General features: G+C 36.3%; 1 protein-coding gene across 4 annotated transcripts in view; it reads right to left on the reverse strand.

The window, feature by feature from the left end:
- LOC107100615 (plectin-like) overlaps window positions 1-22213 on the reverse strand; it is a 140145-nt gene that overhangs the window by 98724 nt on the left and 19208 nt on the right. The window contains exon 1 of one of the 4 annotated variants that reach the window (XM_015399183.1): window positions 6881-7011. The exons of the other annotated variants lie outside the window; for them this stretch is intronic. Coding sequence (XP_015254669.1) covers window positions 6881-6926 — 46 coding nt within the window. The 5' untranslated portion in view covers window positions 6927-7011. Of the gene's footprint in view, window positions 1-6880; window positions 7012-22213 lie in introns of those variants that run through there. 4 annotated transcript variants of the gene reach the window in all.

The following is a 22213-nucleotide window of genomic DNA, read 5'->3' on the forward strand; positions in this document are numbered from 1 at the left end:
AGATCAGTATTGGTTAATTTTTGAGTTCTTTAGATGCAATTTAATGAATATTCAGCTTTTCCTTTATTTCTTTTAAATGTAGGCTATACGGTAAACTGCAGTTTCCAGTTTCTCACAGTATGTCTCACACCTCCAAAGCCCAAACACCTTTAGGACTTGTTTGTAGCTTCCTTTTTATCAACAAAAAGGGTCAAATGACTGTGTGGAACATACAGGGTATCAAGTTCAGTAAGTGACTGCAGAGACATTCTGCACATACGTAGAGGGATATTTTCCTATGGAAAAGTCCAGAACTCAACAACAGATAAACATGAACAATGCTGCATGAATGCTTGACCTTTCCATAGCTGTCCATTTTACATTAGAGTGAAGTATGACGAAAACCTTGTGTTTCATATCTATGGTAGAGTAACAAGACACACTTGGTAAATTAATTCTGCTTTTAAGACTATTACTAATAACAAAACAACTATTCCCCCATATGTTTGCCTCTTTTACTTTCTTTTTTGTAGAGTCAAAGACACAGGCATTTTAAAAAATTCAGTCTCGGAGAAAAAAAAAATTATAAAATAATTCTTTTTTTGTTTCTAATAAACATCTATTTGATCATGTTTACTATGAGGGAGACACTAAGTGAAATCCCAGCTGTGGAGTAGCCTTACTATAACCTGAGGATATCCCCTGAGTCTCATCTGCCTTGAAAATAGCCCAGCAAAAAAGAAGGAAAACTGTCAGTGACGCATTTCCTGACACAGGCAGGAAAAGTGTATCGTAGGAATGTCTTTAATCATGTTCAATAACATGAGTTTTAAAAACTGTTTGTAAGGTGCAAAAACAAAACAATCAAGGTTGACTATTAGATAAAAATTGGAAACTCAGCAATTTAACAAACGCGTTTTTAGATCATGCATTTTATGATTCCTTTGTGTATTACTGGAATAATGGGAGGAAAGAATGGAAGACATGCATGTCAACAATAACAACAATCTTACTATCTATTGTGCTGTTTTTTTGTTTTTTTAAACAGGCAGCACTGAGGCCAACACCCTTCCAGATAGTCAATATCTGGGCCATTCTTAGATCTTGTTGTGTCGCTGAAAAACAAGTTAAAAATTTTCAGGTTTAACAGTTTTATTGGATTCTGCATTAAAGGTCTCTTATAATTTTTTGCTAGATCAGATCAGATACTAAAAGTTATACCATGAAAATATCACACAATTTGATGTCTACCTAAATTAAAGGCAATAACTGATTTACAATAAAGGCTGTTCTTTATCGTCCAAGTCGCATAATTTATTTGAATTTAAAATTGATAAAAGAAAGCTCAGCCAAAAGAAATAGTTCTGTTAATGCTCTTATATGGTTAATACCAAAGTATCTCTGGCAGTGATTAAATCAGTAATTTAATTGGAATGCCATAGCTTGAGAAAGCAGACTAGTATCAGATTCAGGCCAAAAATGGTCAATCATTTTGTTCTTAAAAGCTAAAGCATGTTTTAATTGTTCTAAAGTCTGACCAAAGTTTGCAGCACTTTAATTTACATGTTCTCCCATTTTGTATGTTTGTAGGTCCTATGGGATCAAATGATGGCAATAAAAAAAAAAAAGCATCAGTAGAAAAAGAGATGTGTAAAACTTTCTCACAAATGGACATTTCTTTATTTATATTGCAGGCCTTCTTTATGAATGCTTCCCTTAACATAAGCCTCATTTTATTCCAATAAAGTGTAGCTTTTTTAAAAGCATGCATTTTCATTTTAGGGGATTTTCAGAGGCTGGGTGTTATAAGTCAAAGACTAAATTAATATGGACAAATGAGCACTCACACTGACTTTGAAACTGCAGCCAACAGAGATTACACAGATTTTTTTTAACAAGCTTCTGAAACACTGAACAAGCAAACACATCATTTCAGTACTAATATGCTGGACAGATAGGGTAAGAGAACAATCTCTATTTAAGGAGATGAACTTCCTGAAACTTCAGAAAGATTTTCCTTCCTGCCTTTGTCAGTAATGCTTTAGAGAAAGTTTTTTTTTTTTTGATGGCAAGATTTCAAGATCTTATATAAAACAAATGAGAATAAAGAGATGAATAGAAGGAGCAACAACTTAATCTAACAATAAATAATCTTTAACTTATTAGTAAAGATAACTCCTTCTTTTTGTTTTCCAATCAGCCAAGTCGAAACCCAGCTGTTCTATATAAAGCTATGACAGTACTACGTGAAACCATCTGCTGTATGGAGGTGGAACCCAAACATTTGCAATAAACAAGGAACAATCTCAGATATTTCCTGTACCCAACTCCCACATATGAACTTTTTACACCAGTATAAAGTGCTGCATTGTAAGGCAGAGTTTGTTCTACTTCTCGCTCTGTTGATACTGACAGCACATTCATCCTAACCCCACACTGTGGCGTCTCCTCATGCCAAGCAATAAGCACAGGCATGAAACTATCCTACATACAAATGGTGCTCAATGTTTTCTACAAATGGCTGATAGCGTCAGCAGCATTACTGTCACTGCTTTAAAGAATATTCAAACGTGTAAAAACAGCACCCTAAAAAATGTTGGTAAAAATAACAGTTTGGTGTGACAAAATGAGCAGGCGGGGATCTCCTTTTCACACAGAAGTGGCAAAAAAGGTCAAAATATCAGAGAGATAAATATAGTCTATCAAGAAAGTCAGATGTTGGTGAAATGCATTAGCATTATGTTACTGATAGATATCTTTAAAATGGGCTTTTTATTTGACCCTTTACAACTAAAACATTGTTTGATGAGCATCGACACCTCAGTAATTCAGAGCTGATATAACTGTAATCATGTAGCCTATTTTTCTGCCTTTACTTTTGGTTGGAACTTCCTGTTCTGTTCTGTGGATGTGACGTCTACCTCGTTCATGTTAAAGAAAAAGTCCGGCCATATTCAGAATTCAAACTTCTGAAAGTACTTTGAATATAAAATGATTACATACTGTTAAATAAATGATAAGTGTTTTTAATTAAGAGTAATTTTCATTTGAATGTGCTTTACTGGAGGCATCCATGTTTGTCAAAGAACACTACTGCCACCTAGCGGTTTGTGACATCACTGTGCGGTATCGGCTGTTGAGCAAGTCCCAGTGCTGTATCTGGTGTTTCTCACAACGCGCTATTATCCAAGTCATCTTGAAAACATTCTTCTTTGAAATGTTGGCTACATATTACGTGTTTTTTCTCTGGCCAGAAGTTCAATGGCAAACCCTCCCTCTTCAAGTTGGCAATCCAACGATGAACCCGTGGTGGATCATGAATCGGAAAGGTGAAATAGCTAATCTTTTTTTTTTCAGTTTTACCCGAAGTATTCCAACATCCAACTGCCTTGCATGTGACCATTGTCACTTTAACTATAGCTCTCGCGAATTTCAAAGGTAAATTGCTCCCGAAATCTAAAATAATTTTTGTTGATTGCAGATGTGTCTTATAGTTCCCATTGATTTTGCTCGTAAAGCGGGAAGAATGTTGCTAGACTTACCCCACCGTGACTTCACTGCCAGAAGAGGTCAAGAGTGAGGTGTTACTATATTTTGGCAAGAATGGCCGCTCCCCATCTCGAAACGGAAATTATTTTTTTTACTGATTAAAGCCAAATTCATTAAATCACCACAAATGTAGTAGTTTTAGGTAAAGATAATGATCCATTGATCATTGCTTGGTGACCGGACTTTTCTTTAAATGGTTTTAAATTGGTCCAACCTAGCAAACAATTCAAACAGTATATTCAAAATGGATTTTGTGGATACTCAGAAGCAAACTGGATCAAGCTCAACTCAGACACTAAAAGCAATTCCGCATATAATGAAGTATGTAAAAAAACATGTTTTTATTTGTATGAGGCAGCTGCAAATGAGTATTTTAACACCTGTCTATTAGCCAGAATTCTGACTCTCAAAGACCTGTCAGTCTGCCTTCAAAATGTCAACCTCCACTCCATTCATTATCCTAAATTGGATGCACCTGTTTGAGGTCGTTAGCTGCATAAAGACACCTGTCCACCCCATACAATCAGTAAGAATCCAATTAACATGGCCAAGACCAGAGAGCTGTCACAAGACACCAGAGACAAAATTGTACAACTCCACAAAGCTGGAAAAGGCTACGGGGAAATTGCCGAGCGCAGTTGGTGAGAAAAGGTCCACTGTTGGAGCAATCATTAGAAAAGAGAAGAGGCTACACATGACCCTCAATCTCCCTTGGACTGGGGCTCCATGCGAGATATCACTTAGTGCGTTCTCTATAATCCTAAGGAAGGTGAGAAATCAGCCCAGAACAACACAGGAGGAGCTGGTCAAGGACCAGAAAAGAGCTGGGACCACCTTTTCCAAGGTTACTACTCGTTATACCCTGAGACGTCATGGTTTGAAATCATGCATGGGATGGAAAGTTCCCTGCCTAAACCAGCACAAACTTTTTGGGCATGATTCCAGTAACCATGTTTGGGGGAAGAAGAATGATGAGTACCATCCCAACAACACCAACCCTACTGTGAAGCATGGGGAGGGTAGCATGATGCTTTGGGGTGTTTTTCTGCACAAGGGACAGGGCGACTGCACTGTATTAATGAGAGGATGACCGGAGCCATGTATACTGCAAGATTTTGGGGAACAACCTTCTTCCCTCAGTTAGAGCATTTGAGATGTGGCGAGGCTGGGTCTTCCAACATGACAATGACCCGAAGCACACAGCCAGGATAACCAAGGAGTGGCTCTGGAAGAAGCATATCAAGGTTCTGGCAAGGCCTAGCCAGTCTCCAGACATAAATCCAATAAAGAATCTTTGGAGAGAGCTTGAATTCCATGTTTCTCAGCAACAGCCCCGAAACCTGACTGATCTAGAGAAGATCTGTGTGGAGGAGTGGGTCAAAATCCCTCCTGCAGTGTGTTCAAACCTGGTGAAAAACTACAGGAAATGTTTGACATCTGTAAACATTAACATTGATTTTCTCAGTTGTTCAAATACTTATTTGCAGCTGTACAATACAAATAAATAGTTAAGAAAACATACATTGTGATTTCTGGATTTTATTTTAGATTATTCCTCTCACAGAGAACCTGCACAATTTCAGACCCCTCCATGAATTCTAAATGGGAGAACTTGCAAAATAGCAGGGTGTCCAAATACTTATTTTTCTCACTATATAGGCACTTCTTTATAATATTTCCATTTTCAGTGATATGTCCTAAAAGGTCAGAGCTAGCAAAACAGATGTAAGAAGCTCTTCAAAGTAAAACTAGATTATCTACTGAGGAATGTCAGCTATTCATCCAAGATACTACAACAGATACTTGACAGTTTCAAGTATTTTCAGTCAACCATTTGACTTTTTGCTGTTTTGGTTTATTGTGCCGGATGTTTTACGGAAGAAAAACAAGTTTGTCTAAGTATGTTATTGAGTAATTTCTTTGAGGATGTTTCTTAGAATTGGTAAAGGAGAACCTCACCTGTGTTGGTTATATACAATTTGTATAAAATAACAGTTTAAAATCAGTTGATTACAGGATCCCAGATTTATCGTCTGGCATCTATGCTAAGAGTTTTGTTTTAAAAACTTTTAAAAGGAGGAAATGCAAGTTACTGCTGTGTATATTAGATATAATATCTGAGTGAAAAATTCCTTTTAACTCTTAGTTTTAAGAATCAAGATTGATTGTTTATTTGATTTCAGAAAAAAAATGTTGTTTTCAGTCTTCTCTGATAAAGTGTTTCTTCTTGATGCATTTTAACATTAGACAGGTTTTAATTTAGAATTGGCATTGTATTCTTTTCTTTATTTTGTACATTGTTAATATTTTAACTGCAGCTTTGATTTATTTTTGTTTTAAATGCAGTTAACATTCAGTGTTGATATTTTGTGCAGCACTTCCTGCAACTCAGGTTGCTTTGAGCACGCTAGAGAAATAAACTTGAGTGTTAATCTAATTCTTATCAGTGTCCAGCCATCGTGTTACCATGCCATCACTCAAAACAGAAACTCAAAGCCACATATAGACATATACAACTGGTTCTAATGTGATACAAAAGATCGATGACTAACATGCCATGGAAACATAACTTTAGCAACATTTAGTGAGTTGGAAGAAAACAATTTTTGACAACGTCCTCACTGATGACAGAAAATTATTCTATTCCCTAAATTTGCACTGGAAAAAATCGAAATCTAGCTAAGTGATTTTTTCTTAAAATAAGTGCATTTGTTCTTGGATTGCGGAGGTAAAAGAGACATTTTGCCAATGGAACAAGTCAATTTACACTTGAAATAAGAAACAGAATCGCATTGTCCAATTTCAAGTGCATGTCATCTAATTGTCTTATTTTAAGATAAAAAAATTCTAATTCAATTGGCAAATCTCATTTACCTACTCAAATAAAGGGTAAATACACTTAATTTAAGAAATTCTTACTTATTTCTAGATCATTTTTCAAGTGTGAGACCTAAAAGCCACACATTCAAGCATGATTTTACCAATAATTTACTGTATGAAGAGACATAAAGAGAAGATGCCATCAGTTGGACATATTTTCTAAACCTGTATGATGAAATACCCACATGCCTTTTACATCCTATATCAGTCTGCTTAAACTCACTCTGATAACTATACCGGTTTTAACAGTGCAGATAGAATCTACTATGTACCATTTAAAAACATGAGTAAAAAGCACAGTTTCTCTGATGGTGTCAAGTCTGTACTTTTTGCAGCCTTTCAGACAATGACTGCCAGCCACCACTCCCTTCCGATGCATTAACAATACCACAACACAAGGTCTCCCTATTCTCTGTTCTGTCATTGTCATGCCAGTTTCATAAATATAAATGCAAATCAGAGTTCAAAATACCTTTCAGTAAAGTGATCTCTTTTTGAATAGAGCTGGGAAGATCCATTTGGGCTTCTTAAGCTTTTCTTGAAGAGTGATGAAAAATAGAGTAGTAAATGTTTCAATAGTCTGGTCTCCTTCCTCTGGCGAGATGAAAGAAATCTCTCCTGTCTGATCAGATTCCTGTGTCTGAACTCTTTTCTCTTTTTGGTCACTTTCCTGCCCCGCAGGTCGACTGAACGGGACTCCCCTCTCTGCTTTGATTCGTGCCATGAACAATGTGAGTGTGCACAGATACACTCTTATTCATTTACAGTCATGCATACACACAGATGCACACAATGAAGTATTTTCTGTGCAGAGTAAAAAGCTCCTCCCTCCCCCCCCACTTGTCTTTTATAATAAAACTGGATCTCTGGTTCAGTATAGCAACTATCCTTCACTCAATAAGAAACAATACTAAATATTGACCGATAACGTTTTTTAAGGCCGATACTGATTATTTTCTAATTGGCCAAAACCATTCCCCAGTATGTACAGCCATTATTTTTTTGGCTGATTTGAGGCAATATTTCTTTTTTTCCTTCTTCCTCCAATTATACAACAAAGCATGGCTGCTGGATGCACTGATGAAAAGGCCAGCGCATGCACGGATCAACCGATACTGATATGGGGAAAAAAAGGCAGCATTAGCCAAAAATATCAGCCAGCCAATGTATCGGTGTGTCTCTACCCAGCACTAGACCTGAATCTCCATTTCTACACAGTTCTGATTTTGCACTCCTGTACTGGAAAAGTCGAAAATAACACTTTTAATTTATATTTTTAATCAAATGAATTACGGGATCTGTAATTATTTAATCGAATTAATTGACTAAATAAACCACCCTTTCAATTAAAAAAACATTTTTATCCTCAATATTTAATACATAATCATGTAAGTGCAACAAAATGTATGTATAAATTGTTTTTAATGCAACTATTTAGGTTATTTAGACATTGTATTAGCTAAATGTTACTTTCAAATGTTAATATATTTTAGCTTTTTTGTTTTGTTTTTAGAAACCCCTGATATTTTATACAATTTCCCATGAAAAACAAATTCTATAGAAGCGTGAACATAATATTGACATTAGTTATAGCACCATTCCTTCCACCAAATATTGTGTGTATATATATATATATATATATATATATATATATATATATATATATAAGGTCTCAGAACTCTTAATGTAGATGGGCATCATGAAAGAAGAGATGTGGGAGCACTCAGCTTCGCTGACAAAGATGTGAGTTGTTCGGGAGGGCAAGAAACACATTGATTAAAAATGATGGAATTAGGCGACTTTTTACGTGCCTGAGGGGTCCCCACTGATGCCATTTCATTAATTGAAGAGCATAAGGTGATTAAAACAAGACAGCTAGTCTCTAAAACAGACATGGCTACGGCTTGATGCTAAGATGTTTGATAGCTGTCAGAATTCTGAGAGTAAAGTCAGAATTTTGACTTTTTTTCTCATATTATACTGAAAAAATTTTACAAATCAGTTAACTTTGTTTATTTTTTCAGTGGCACTAATCCTCTTCTGAAGGTTGTATCATACAAATAAATAGTTAAGAATACTTACACAGGCTGTATAAAATTGTAGTATCCCATCTTCTTAGGTCCTTACAAATGTTCTGTCTTTACTTTGCTGCTTTTAAAGTCTACGGGACTTTTATTAAACATAACTGTATCTTTGGAGGAATGTCAGACAAAGCTTCAACAAAAAGTATTTCCTTTCCTTTGTTATCTTGGCTATGTCACAAGACAAATAAAAGAGGACACCAATTCATTAACTCTCCTCTGGTTAATATTAACAATAAAAAGAAAAACATTTTTATGCAAATCTCCAAGAAAGTCTAGCTTTGATCCACTGTCAAGGCATTAAAGTCTGCGTACACTTTAAAACTTTTTTAATTAGACATTCTTCAGAGTCTTCTTTAACTTCAGTAAACATTTAAACCCCTGGTGAGAGGGTTCACAAGCTTTTTCTTCTTTTTGTAGAGCAGACAGACAGACAGACAGACAGACAGATAGACAGACAGACAGACAGACAGACAGACAGACAGACAGACAGACAGACAGACAGGGCTACATTACACTTCTTGAGTTGAAGACCTCAAGTACTGAAGACATTAAGGCTTTTTTTTTTACATTCTGTTATTACATTCCTATGAAAGTTTTTTTCACATCCTACTGTGGAAATGCAGCAGAAAATGTATGGCTAATCAAAGAAAACGCCTGGCAGCAAAAACTATCAACATACAAAGCAGCTTGTGTTTCAGAGAGCTACTGGCTCTCAGCTCAGTAGTCTGCGTGCTTTGTGTACATCAGGCTGGTAGTCCTGCTGTGGACATCCAGACAAAACATTCCTTCTGGCTGAAGTCACTCAGCCAGTCAAATCTCCAGCCCAATGTACGGGCTTAAAGCTGGAGGCAGGAGTCAGCAGGAGAGCAGCCTCCCCATCAGGAGAGCCAGTCTGGGATAAAACAGCTCAGGGTAAAAGTGTGAACACAGCAGATCAACATTTCACTTCTAAGAGGCATAGAAGTTATATCTAAATTGTTTAACAAAGGCAGCTTTAAATGTTATTATTCAGTGTTGCATCAAATGCATTTAAAAACCAGTAGTTTTTCTTATTTTTTTTGTTGTTGAATAAAGTCGAACTAATTAGTTTTTTTGCAGACAAACCTAGAAGTTAAGATCAACAAATCTTTTTTTATTCATGCTGACAGGCAATAAGCCAGAAAATGTGCCTTCCCTCTAAACCAAGGGAGATTTTCTTACAGTTCCTTTACAAGGTTGATTGAATGTGGAGTTCCATTGGGAATTAAAACAGGGATGTGATTAAATCCCTCACCCCCTATTAAAATAATAAAATCTGGTTCCATATGTCACCAGTGTCCACTGGCTCCTTCATGAAAAAGACAAAAACAACCAGTTTTTTGTATAAAAATGGGCAGTCTTCTACTCTGAGTAAGATTAATTGCACTAAAGGGAGGAAAAGTAGCAGAATTCAAGTAAACAAAACTATGTCGAGTGGAAAGGGATTAAATGATCTCAAGAGGTTTCCCACCCACATTGGGATCCACAGACTTCGCTTCTCTAAAATTGAAACAGGGCCTTCTGACAGTGCCAGTATCATTTCAGTAGTCAGCTACTGAGAATAAACTGATTATATTCTACCGTTGGAAAATGCACAGTGAGCTAAGACATGTTGGGCAGTAATTATCTCTTTCAGCTTGTGGCAATGTTTAAACAAAGTCAAAGTTTTCCACCCTTTTTAGGATTCCCTTAAAAAAAATGTTTCCCTTTTTAACATTCAGGTTTGTTGTTATGAGGGCAGTGATCCACTAGGGGCTGTGCTTGTCCTGTAAAGTCTCAATAAGGTTTGCTATGGATAAATCAGGCCATAGCAGACGTATACAATGATAAGTTGTACAACCTAAGGCATATTAACCATGTGAGGAAACTGTACAATGATCACTACCTTATCAGCTTAACAGAAGCAGTTCAATGGTACGAAATGTACAGGTAGGTTAAAATAAAGAGTCCATAGTCAGTCTTTAAGCTCTGGCATCTTGCATGTTTTAGATGTTTCCCTTGTTCAGCACACCTGAATTAAATGCATGGTTCATTCTCATTCCCCTGCAGAAATTGATGGCATGCTGAAGAGGCACTTCAACCATCTGAATCAGCTGTTTGAAGCAGGGACATTTCTAAAACATGGAGGACACTGGCCCCTGAGGACTGGAGCTAAACACTACTGTTCCGCAGTGAGAAACATTATTCACAAGCGGAAAATATTTAAGACAGCTGACACTTTTCCCAGGAGGGGAAAGGACGTCCAAGCAAAACCCCTGCAAGGTCAGCCGGAGCAGAGCTTAAAGAAATTATAAAAGAAAGAGTTCCATCTCTGATTCCTCAGGCCTTAGCTTGATACTGTAGATGTTAGATATTATTACAAAGATGTAACAAAACAAAATAACAGATGTTTTGTGACCTTATTCCAAATAAATGACCAAAAATCATCTGAAAATATATTTAAACCTTCCTAAAGTCAGTCACATGACCATCTGTCCTACAGCCAAAATTGGCCAGAATGGTTTGATTATCAGGGCAATGAACCCAAACACAGCAGCCTACATAATGCCCACTCAAAACAGAACCTGTGTGTTCTTATTGCCCACTTTCAGTTTAGACCATAACCTTATTTAATGAAGGGATGTTATTTAATCATACAGCATCTTCAGACACATACATATTTTAAACCTTTCTATATTTAATCAAAGTTCTTTTGTTCTTCCTGTGTTTTTAAAGTTGATGTAACACTACGAGTCAATCATTATATATTCCCTTTGCATAATGAAGAACTACCCTTAATCAGCCCTGAACTTTACAAGTCATAAAAAAGTACTTCTCCTATTTATGTTGTCTAAAGTTTTTCAGCCTTTCAGAAACAGAATAAGGAATGTATCGGCTGGTTTCAAGGTCCGGAAGATACTAGAGATTAACTAATACAGTTTTTTAAGGCCGATACCCATACTGATTATTTTGACATCAGTCTAACTGATCTGTGATATGCTGATTTTTGAGACCAATTTTTGGCTCCAGTATTGTTTTGTTTTGTTTTTGAATTTATAAAAATCTCAATAAAAAATATTATCCAGTCAAATGCTTTTATTAAATAGTAAAATGTAGGGTTAGGCAATACACCTGATCTTTAGACATGGCTGTTGAAAGCACAAATAAATCAGCAAACATCTGCACATATCAGCCCGTGTCGACTTCCACATCAACTTCCCATTCCAAAAAATTAATAAATAAAACAAAATACATAAAAAATTTAATTAATTGTATGATACAAGCAAAATAGCCCACAAATTATCAGCTTAAAAACAACATGGTCCCTGCTGTGTCCTGGTATCATGTGAGAAACGGCAGCTTTGAAATGCCAAACGTTACATTTTCTCAGTCAAAGTGTTCAGGCTCACATGGACAACACGCCTGATGTCTCAGTTTACACACGTCTCTGCATCTCAACGTCTAACGCTGTTCTCAAAACAATCACAGACCCAAACACAGCTCAGCTAAAGGGAGATTGCCCTTACTGTTGTACTTTCTCATTCTTACCTAAATCTGTTTTTATTTAGTTCAGTTTCTCTCTCACAGATACTATTTCACCCTCCACTTTAGCTTGACTCCCACACTCTGAGTGCTTCATCATCTTTTTCTGTCTGTGCTCCACAGGACAGGGAGTTTCTGCCTGAGGCGCCGTTCTGGCTGCTGACCTTAATAGTCTGCTCCCAGAAAAGGTGATGAGACTCTTCCTCTGTGTGTGAGTGACTTAAATCAATTCTTGCTGGGGTCTTTCACCCTTCCAAGAATTAACACCAATGATTCAAACTCTGTTGAGTTTCAGCGGGACACTGTCTCCTAGTGGAAATCACAGATAATACATGCACCTTTGTGTCCAATCAGACACTTTAAACCTTAATGAATTAAGTATATTTGTCTCTAAAACACAGAAAAAAATATTGGTTGTTCTTTTACATCTAACATCCCCTTTCCAGTTATAACTTTAGAGAAAACTGTGTATGTATTTTTGGGAATTCCTAAAAATCTAATGACAATTCATCTTGCAAGGTAAGGGATAAGTGGAGAGGGTGAAGCTGAGGTGTGGTCAGGCTCTACGTAAAGTGACAGTGAATTTGATACGAATAAATAATCTTAGTACCAAAAAAACAAATCACTAAGGTGACGTCGTAAAATACTAACCTGAAAAAAGGTACTTCTCAATGCTCCTTAGGTTCACAATTCTCCTGAATCCTAACTTGTCACAGGGGTTGTTCCATTTAGGGCTCAATAATTTCCCCCAAAAATCTAAATTCACATGTTTTGTAACCAATATCGTGATTTCTGATTTTCCTGCACATCCACCACTAGCATGCACATTTTTCCCTCCAAGGTTTCCTCGCCTTTATGTTGTCCACAGTTGATTGTTACAGTCTCTAGTTCCAATTGTACTTGGAATTTAACCATATAGAACAGTATTTTTTTGTATTTTCTTTATTATTGTTATGGTATTAACCATGCTGTGGTAGCCATTAATAAACAATGAAGAACAATGAAGTATCCACAAGTGGAAAAATGGAGCCTATTACCTCAGACATCAACTCATTACAACGTTCCGTTTTTAGAGATTGACCAATATATCAGCTAGTTGACATTTTAGGCTGATACTGATTTTTTTACTTTTATGCTGCTTAGACCTGATAGGATTAAGATTATGCACTCATAAAATAGTCAGTCACTTGTCAAGCTGAAAGTCATCTGACTTTGGTCCTTAAACCATCTTTATATGCATCTCTGCTTTGAGAAAGTATCATTCTCTGAACTTATCCTTAGATAGACTGTCAGTTTTGACTGACAACTAATATTTCCATCTATTTCCTATTGGCTTTAGTAAAACAGTAAAACATTACACTATTCATTAACAGTTGAATAAAAAATAAATAAATAAATAAATAAATAAAAGCCCCTTTCCAACATGACAAAGAATAAAACATATACTGCCGAGACCAATTCAGCCCATTTCAGCAGTCAAAGCCCTGCAGGAAAGCCAGAATTACCAGTGATTTGAACTTTGAGATAAGAAAACAAACAGCAGCCGTTTTTTTCCTTGGGTTGTCATTTGACCTGTGATCCTAGAGAGAAGGGAAACACCCATCAGGGACCCGCTGTTCAACGGGCACACTAAACTATGAGCTGCCTTGTTTACTTTTGCACTTATGTGTCATCTCAGAAGCATTTTTGGTTCTTTCCTTTTATGCAACCCTAGTTTCTGTAAGTTCTTGCTGGGAAACACCAGCGGCATCCTGACCATTTAGGGTAGTTTTTAATGAACTGCATTTCTGTCATCACTGATAGTATTTGCTGTAGCTAATAAGCTTTACTCCCTCATCGTTGGTATCTCAGACCAAAGGAGATCATGCACTCTGCTAACAGAGAGGTATGTAACACGTTAGCCCTTGAGGTAAATCTACTGTCCCACGGGCACATGTGTGCATGTGAAAACCTAGCATGCAATGTCTTTACAGTGAACTCATACGTGGAGTTAATTCTCCCCAATGTCAGCTGTGTAGGGTGACCTGCTGTGACATTCCTGGCCTGTATGGAGGCCATCATGCCACGAGGCTCTAGTTGCTCCAAATACCAGTGGCTCGCAATAAACTCATAGACTTTCTGTGTTAGGAAGTGACACAGCTGACTAAGAAAGAGAAGGACACCTTCTTGAAATCCTTTTCACGCACACATCGTTACCAAGCATGAGATCACGTGTCAAGGATATCTCTTTAAGGGTAATATAGAGGCCTAGTTGGCAATAAAGCTGCGGTGTCTTCGCTTACTACAGCTTCCAGGGAGTCTTAGGAGAAGTGAATGTGTATAAAACTACAGAGACAATAAAAGCTACTTGTCTTTCTACAACAAAGCTCTCCTTTAAAGGAGAATCCATATTATCAACATTACTTTTAAACAGATGGAACTTATTTTAAGATGAGAGGAGAGAAATCAGCAGGTTATCAGAATCTGTGAGTTTTCAGCCTGGAGGCCTTTGACCTTTGACCAGTGAAGAGACCATAGGGCTACCAGGTCTGTGCTTGAATAACAATCTTTGGGTTGGGTCCTCTCTGAAGTCTCAAAGGTAGCTGTTTTTCCAGTATCAGCAAGAAAAGCATGGGCTATTTATGAGGCAGGAATGTTGGCCGTACATGATGGCTGTTACCACAATAAATACGAATTTGGTGTTGGTTATTTAATTGCAAACTTCTTATTTTGTAGATTTGGTCGTTTTGTATCAGACTTTCTTAGGTACAGTACCAGAGTAAATCAGCTGCAACAGCTCATTAGGTCAAATCTACCTTTGATCACACATTTTACTGAATTTGGACAAAAGTAATTAAAACTGCAATTTAACAACACAACAGAAAAGGTGAATGTCATAAAACATACCATTTTCTAATCTTAAACTTGAAAATATCATAGTTAAGGTAAGTTACACTTACAAAGAGATTCCTGTTTAATAGTAAACCATCTGACTGTGTGAAATTTAAATTCAAGTTGATAAAATTTAACCTCAAACACGTTTAATCTTTTCTGACATATTTAAAAGTGTTGTTTTTGTTTTTCAGCGGCTTTTAGTTCACACAGCCTGACATTGCAGAAAGAATAATTCATCATTATTTATAAATACATATGAACTGACATTTGGGTCAATATCAATACATAATATTAACATTATGGAAAACAACTAGTATTTATCAATATCTTAAATATATTATTCATATTTCCCAACTTTTTCGACACAGTACCGATGTGCTGAAAAAAGCCAAACATCGACCAATACAGTCGTTAAAGTTGACATAAGGGGCGTCTATGCAGGCAATTAGAGCTCGACAAAACAGAGGAATCAAAAATCCCTGCTGTGAAAAAAAAAGCAGAAAAAGTTTACTTTAGGTTTGTGTTTGTAAAAAGCATGTTTGGCATTTTCCAAACAGAATTGCTGAAGTCAAATAGAACAGACCAATTCTTAAATTCACTTAAAAGCATCTGACTGTATTTAACTGCAACACTTTTCTGAACTTAATACAGGTAAAACAATGACTTTCTTCACAATGAGAGCAGGTGTTTTTCCAGTAATAAACCAAGGTTACATGTTAGTCATGCTTCTACTTTTGATAACATGTTCCTAGGAATGTCTTTGTATTTTACATAAAGAGATTTTTTTTTCCGTAGACAGATACAGTAAATGTGTGTCTCTTAGACCAACCGTACAGGCAGAAATCTATGTGAACAACGCATTTATCGTTAAAGATAATAACAGGGGTGCAAAGGATGGGAACAAATGGGAGGGGTTGCTCTCGTTTGTTTTGAAGGTGGAGCTTTAAGCAAGATTTTTCCACACTTAGTGGTACGTTGAGCCTTTAACACACACACACCGCTTCAGACACACACATGCAGTAAACGCTACCACTTCTTAAGGATGTTTTTGTTTTCCCCTGTAACTTTTTCACAGCTCAACAGAGCCTTGGAGCAAAAAACCCAGACTAATAACAGCCTTATAAAGCACCACATCCCTGACTTGTATACAAAGTGAGGATACAAAGAGTCTTTGTATCAGACAAAACACAGGTGTTAAAACCTAAATACTTTTCACACAAATGTGTTTTCCACCCCCTCTGTTTTCCTCCAAGAAAATGAGGAAGCCATGTGTCTTAGCTCTTGTAAAAACCAGGGAAAGGCTAAAATTGCTTAAATACCACAGGGCTTCTTTTGTGTGTAAAACAGAGCAGCAGCAGTAAAGCTGAAGTGGGATTCTAGCTTAGAAGCACATCTAACACAGAGATGACAAATGCCACTCAGTGCAGTCTGCTGGTTAGGCACATCTCATGTTGTTTTAATACAGACAAGGTGTCAGATTTAATAAAATCATGACTTAAAAGCAAAAATCGCATTCTACAGAACTGCTGAACAACATTAAAAGAGTTTGAATCAGCAATGCTCAGACAGACGCACAAGTGAAACGTTTAGTCCATATTTAAAGCTCTGTAGAACTTATTTAGTCTTTAGCATTCATTTGTCCCATTGGAGGAGAAATATTTATGCAGTGAATCAATTTTGCAGAAAATTCTAGAAAAATAAATTGAAAAGTAAAATATAACAATTCAGAGGTGTGAAGTCCTGCTAAAACAATTGATTGTGATTAAAATTTGACTAATAAATTAGAGAGTTTGGGATGATTTCTGATCTGTTTTTTGTCAAGCTTTGAGCCGCCAAACATGACCTTAGTCTAGTTTAAATAGCTATTTGAATAATGTATTATGGTGGTTAGGAAAAATGTCTTTCCAGCCTTTCTACCATATATGGGTTGGTTTTTTTTATGCAAAAAGCTTTCAGGCCTGATCTGGATCTTGGTCAGGTCTAGACCCATTTATTTCTTTGACATTTTAATGAAACAATACAGTTATAAAGCTATCAAAACTATCTAAAATATAAAATATAAAACGTTAAATGGGCAAATATATATATCATAAAATACAAGTGAATAATTTTAATTTTGTGTTTTCTCTGATTTAAATACCCTAATGATAATGAAAATACTCAATTCTATGTCCTGTTCTCTTACACAATCCATACCAAAATGTTCCTGTTTGTTGGATATGTTGAAAATCTGACAATGTGTTATCTGACTGAAGGACAAGATTCCCAAGCCTAAGACCAGTTGACTATCCAAAAAAAAATTCTGTAAATAAAAGCTTTTTTTTTAAACATAAGTCTTTGTGTTATTACCGGTAATTATAATTTCCAAAATGTTAAATTTGACCTACAAGGTTGCAGTTTTGGCAACCAGCAAATCAACGTTGGGTTTTAGGTAAGTTTACCTCTTCAATTTAAAGATATGACCCAAATCCTGACTTCACTACCATACTCTGTTCTTTATACGGCTTCACCCAAGAGTTTAGACATTGAAAAAATATTACTTTATAGAAAATTAACTCTGTGGCTGGAATATGTAGCAACAAATTTAAACAGCTTTACCATACTTAGACTTTTTTCCTATTTGTCAAACTATTATCAATTATTTGTTTGAATTAAAATGATGTTTATATGGAAATATTCTGTAACTGCAGGGGAACATAACTCAGGACCAAATGTTACGTAGTTCTTCTATTTTTACAGCTTTCATCACTCACATCCTAACATTAATAAACAGCAGATCATCAGACATTACAGAAGAGCAGCCTCTGTTCTGCACAATCGTTGGATGTTTGACATGAAGGCCAACAGATTGACTGAGGATAGCTGCAGAGCTTCTTCTTCTCTCCCTTAAAAGGCTCTGAAGGATTCCCGGCATGTTCTCAGTGATGAAACCCTGCCCTAGCGTAACCTCTGCTCTGAGCTGTGTGTCACTACTGATATGTTCCAGGCAGCAGGAGAGTGATTAAATAAATAAGTAAACTGAAGCAAAGTTTTTGTGTGACAAACTTTACCAGCTGTCACAGCGCAAAGCCTGACGTGATTCACTGAGATAGACCTGGCAGCCTGCTGTGCTGCTGTGCTGTAGGTTGCGCTACCAAGCCTGTTCATTTCCACTTTGCATTGCAGGTAACACTGTAATTCTATTAGTTACAGCAAAATACTGTGTAGCTTGTCTTTAGCAGAGTCAAAAAAAGTGAAGTTCTTATTTATTTCAAAGATTAATCAGTTGGTTCAAAAATACATATACAAACTGTTATATGAAGCAGTAGATCACATAGGATGGCTTTAAAACAGGCAGATTTGGAGGGTTTTAATATCTAAATTCGTTAATTCATAAACATTAAAGTGGATAAAACAACTAAAATTAATGATGATATATTTTAAAGTCCACATATTGTTGTAGAACTAAATAAAGTAAAAATCTATGTAGGTACAACTGAATTAAGGCACTGAAACACAACCACTTCATTACAAAAGCAAAACACCTCTATCCCAACATTTATTAAGAAAGGGGATTAAGATATTGTCTTCTAGATTAGAAGCACAGATCATAAACCTGCCTGTAAAGGCACCCTGATGTTTAAACCTCTTCCAAGAACAACTAGCAAGCACATGTCCTCATTTCCCGGCCTTGAGTTCCAGTGTCCTGAACCTTCAAGTAAAATCTCTGCTATAACACACCTGAGTCAAAGGATCAGGTCATTAGCAGGACGTTATAAAACTTGCTTACATTCTGAAAAGGTAATTCAGTTGTTTGTTTCAGGCGTGTAAGCAGCGCTTTCTAAAAGGTGCAGTAGGTCAGACCTCGAGGGCCAAAATGACCTAGAATTTAAGGTAGGAATACACTGTACGATATTTTTATTTGTTGCACTCAGCTACAGCTCAAACTGTACGATAAAATCGCAGGGTTTAAAAGTTTACAGCTAACGATGTATGTTCATAAACTGTACGGCCCGATGCTCTGATGCGATCTACTTGCTCACACTGGACATCCAAAAACCACACGTTGGACTCAGGGCCGAGAGATGGCGCTGATCGGACTCATCAATCTGGAAGAAGAGGAAGAACTCCCTTGTTTGCACATGCAAAGTTTGTGAGGTTCTGGTAAATCGGCTCATAGATGCTAACAGCTGTGCTTCATTAGCAGTATTTGTTCATGAACACCTTATGAGGTCCCACTGAACATGTTTCATTTTCTCCCGACCTTATGATTCTTGATCGGGGGGTGGTCGTTAGAGGCCGATCACCCCTTGTTACCCCCTGTATACCACACAACGCAGGATGCACAATGAGGCTGACACTCATTCTGAGCCAAGAAATGCTCACACGACTGGAGAATTGGCCCAAAAAGAGCAAAAACTCGCAGGACTTTGAAGAACTTTGCTGAATTCTGAGGAGATACTTCAGCAGTTTGTTTCAGGTGTTGAAGGAGAGCTAATGCCGCTTCACAACTAGAACAAACCTGACAGTTTGTCCTCAATCCACAAAAGAACAGGTTAAGATAAGCATCTAAAGAAATGTAAAAGCAACAACGAAACAAGACAATAATAATATCGGAGTTTTATAACCCATGAATCAATGTTAATCTTAACATTTACTCACAGATTTAACAAATTAGGCAAATAAAAAAAAAATAGATGTATATGATTTTAGAATGTTGTAACATGTTTCATTAAAGTAAATAAATATAGAGCATCTAGATTAAGATAACCATAAAAAGCATAATAGGAAACATTTTCCACATGGCATAAAATGTTCTAATACAATTACAGATCCCTAGAAACAGACATTGTAATTTCAACCCTAACTAAAAAAACAGGGTATTACAGCCTAATCTTATGGTGTCAATGTAATTTTGGGATGTGAATTATAACTCAAAGAAGTTTGCAAAGAAATAGCAAAACATATGTACCTTAACTAAAACTTTACATAAAGGGGGCAGTGCATAGTGCAGAGGTTAAGTGCACAATAATACACAGGAAAAAATCTAATCAAAGATAAGTCATTTTTTCTTAAAATAAGTGCATTTGTTCTTGAATTGAGGAGATAAAAGAGACATTTTGCCAATGGAACAAGACAATTTAGATCTAAAATAAGAAAACACAACTGCATTGTCTTATTTCAAGAGCATATTATCGAATAAGAGTAATAATACTCATTCAATAGGCAAATTATCTCATTTACTGTATAGAGTAGCTAGCCCCTGAAGGAGAGGTCTGCGACTCAAGTGCCTACTCTAAAACCCTTTGCAGCATACTCCTCCCTCTGCAAATCCCATCTATCTGCTATAAATAAAGGCCCCTAGTAGAAAAATCAACAAACAAAAAAAAAATATTTAAACAATTCTATACCTAAGAACCTCAAACATAAGTAAGTGAATGAGTCGTTTTAAGGCATTTAAATGCTTATTTTTACTCTCTTAGTAGCATCAGAGGAAATAATGGGAAAAATTCAATGGCATCAGGTTCTGACGGGTCAGAAGCCCGTCTGCCTGTACTTCGAGTAAATCAATCAATGACTAGCTTTTAGACGACAGACACCAACCATCTGTTTTTAATTCATGACCTCCTCTCCAGTGGACACGCATAACTGGCACGTCTCTGTAAGGAGCTGCTTTATCACATGAGTGTGAAAAGCCAGTTCCTTCTCTACTTGACAGCTCATATATAGCATATTGATCGTAGCACATAAACAAAGCATTGTTTACTTATTCCACTGTAAAAAACATAGAGGTAATAGGACATAATTAGATTATATGATAAATATATAAATAGATTTTTCAAGATTAATTTATTAATCATTTGGAAAACTCTGACTTCTGACCTTTAGAGCACATTTGGGATTTTATAACTCATTACAGTTTCTTGAGATTCCCAACAATAAGAGTTTAATTGGAGAATTGGCTTCAACTATATTTAGACAGACTATGGATGTTAGCTTTGGCAGTGCCTGTTGAAACCGCCCCCACCATGATCGGGGCAATTCCCTGCTAAAGAAGCCCGGTAACATCAGCATCAGCTGCTGGTATAAATTGTGTTAAAGGACAGCAGGAAGACAGCCAAGCCTTTACGGTCCGGCCAGTGAGATAGCAATGAGTAACCTTAGACAAGACGGACTGAGATACTATAATTGTTGCTCAATTCATTTGGAAAAAATGTGTCATTTTCATTCTGGGGTTGTATCAATCAGACCTTAGTTATTGCATATAAATATCAGCTTCTAATCGATCACTAAAAGAAGACTGATGATAGATTCTGACCTCATTTTAAAACACATTCAAACCTTTAGCATCACTGACCATTTCAGAGCTACTGCCCTCAACGCCGTGGCACTGATCATCAGAAGCATGAGACTACTTAGCAAGATGTGAAACACTGCAGACACACATGACTTTGTTTGAGTACAGGAATACCCTGGCTAAAATTAAGGGGCTGAAACTATTTAATGTGATTCATTGACAATTAAAATAATCTAATGTTGTTCATGAGTTCTTAAAAAACTTCTCAACTAATTTAGTAATTGAATAATCATTAACTGAAGCATAGATTCTAAAACATAATTTCCTAGAGCATTGATCTAGCTAAAACACTTTATACAATATGTACAAATAGCATTTAAGATAGGGATGCACATCGGCCACCCCACTGATATTTAACCCGATATTTGATCAGCTTCTGAGTTTCTAAAGTCTAAAAAAAAAAAAAAAAAACCTCAAAAACTTCTTTTTTATGCTGATATATTGCCATTTAAAAACACCATATCAATCTCTTTTACTAATGAAATATTGCTATATTTCATCATTATGCTACGAAATCCCCCGAAAATTCATGAAATTTTGCCATATTTTTATATGTTGATATATTGACGCGGTATCGATCTATTTTACCAACAAAATCTCACAAGAATTTGCAAAATATCACGAGTTTGTAACAGAACGATGAAATTTCACGAGATTTTGAAAGTAAAATAGATCGATTCCGCGTTTTTAAAAATCAATTTGATATCAGCATATGAAAATATATTTGAGTATATTATTTTTCAAAGTGTCAGAAATGGATAACAAAACTGCTATTTTCAATGACTACTTTTTTTTGTCCAGCTTTAACATCAGTATCGATCGGTTATTAGCTACATGAGTTTTAAAATATCGACATATCGGATATCAGCCAAAATCACAATATCGTGCATCTCTAATTTAAGATATATAAAGAAAAAACTTCTTTGGCTGCAGATATACTTTATCCACAACCCCACAAGCAACACACTGC

The sequence above is a fragment of the Cyprinodon variegatus genome, unplaced genomic scaffold (assembly GCF_000732505.1).
Source record: "Cyprinodon variegatus isolate N-32 unplaced genomic scaffold, C_variegatus-1.0 Scaffold993, whole genome shotgun sequence".
In the NCBI taxonomy this organism is placed as follows: domain Eukaryota; kingdom Metazoa; phylum Chordata; class Actinopteri; order Cyprinodontiformes; family Cyprinodontidae; genus Cyprinodon; species Cyprinodon variegatus.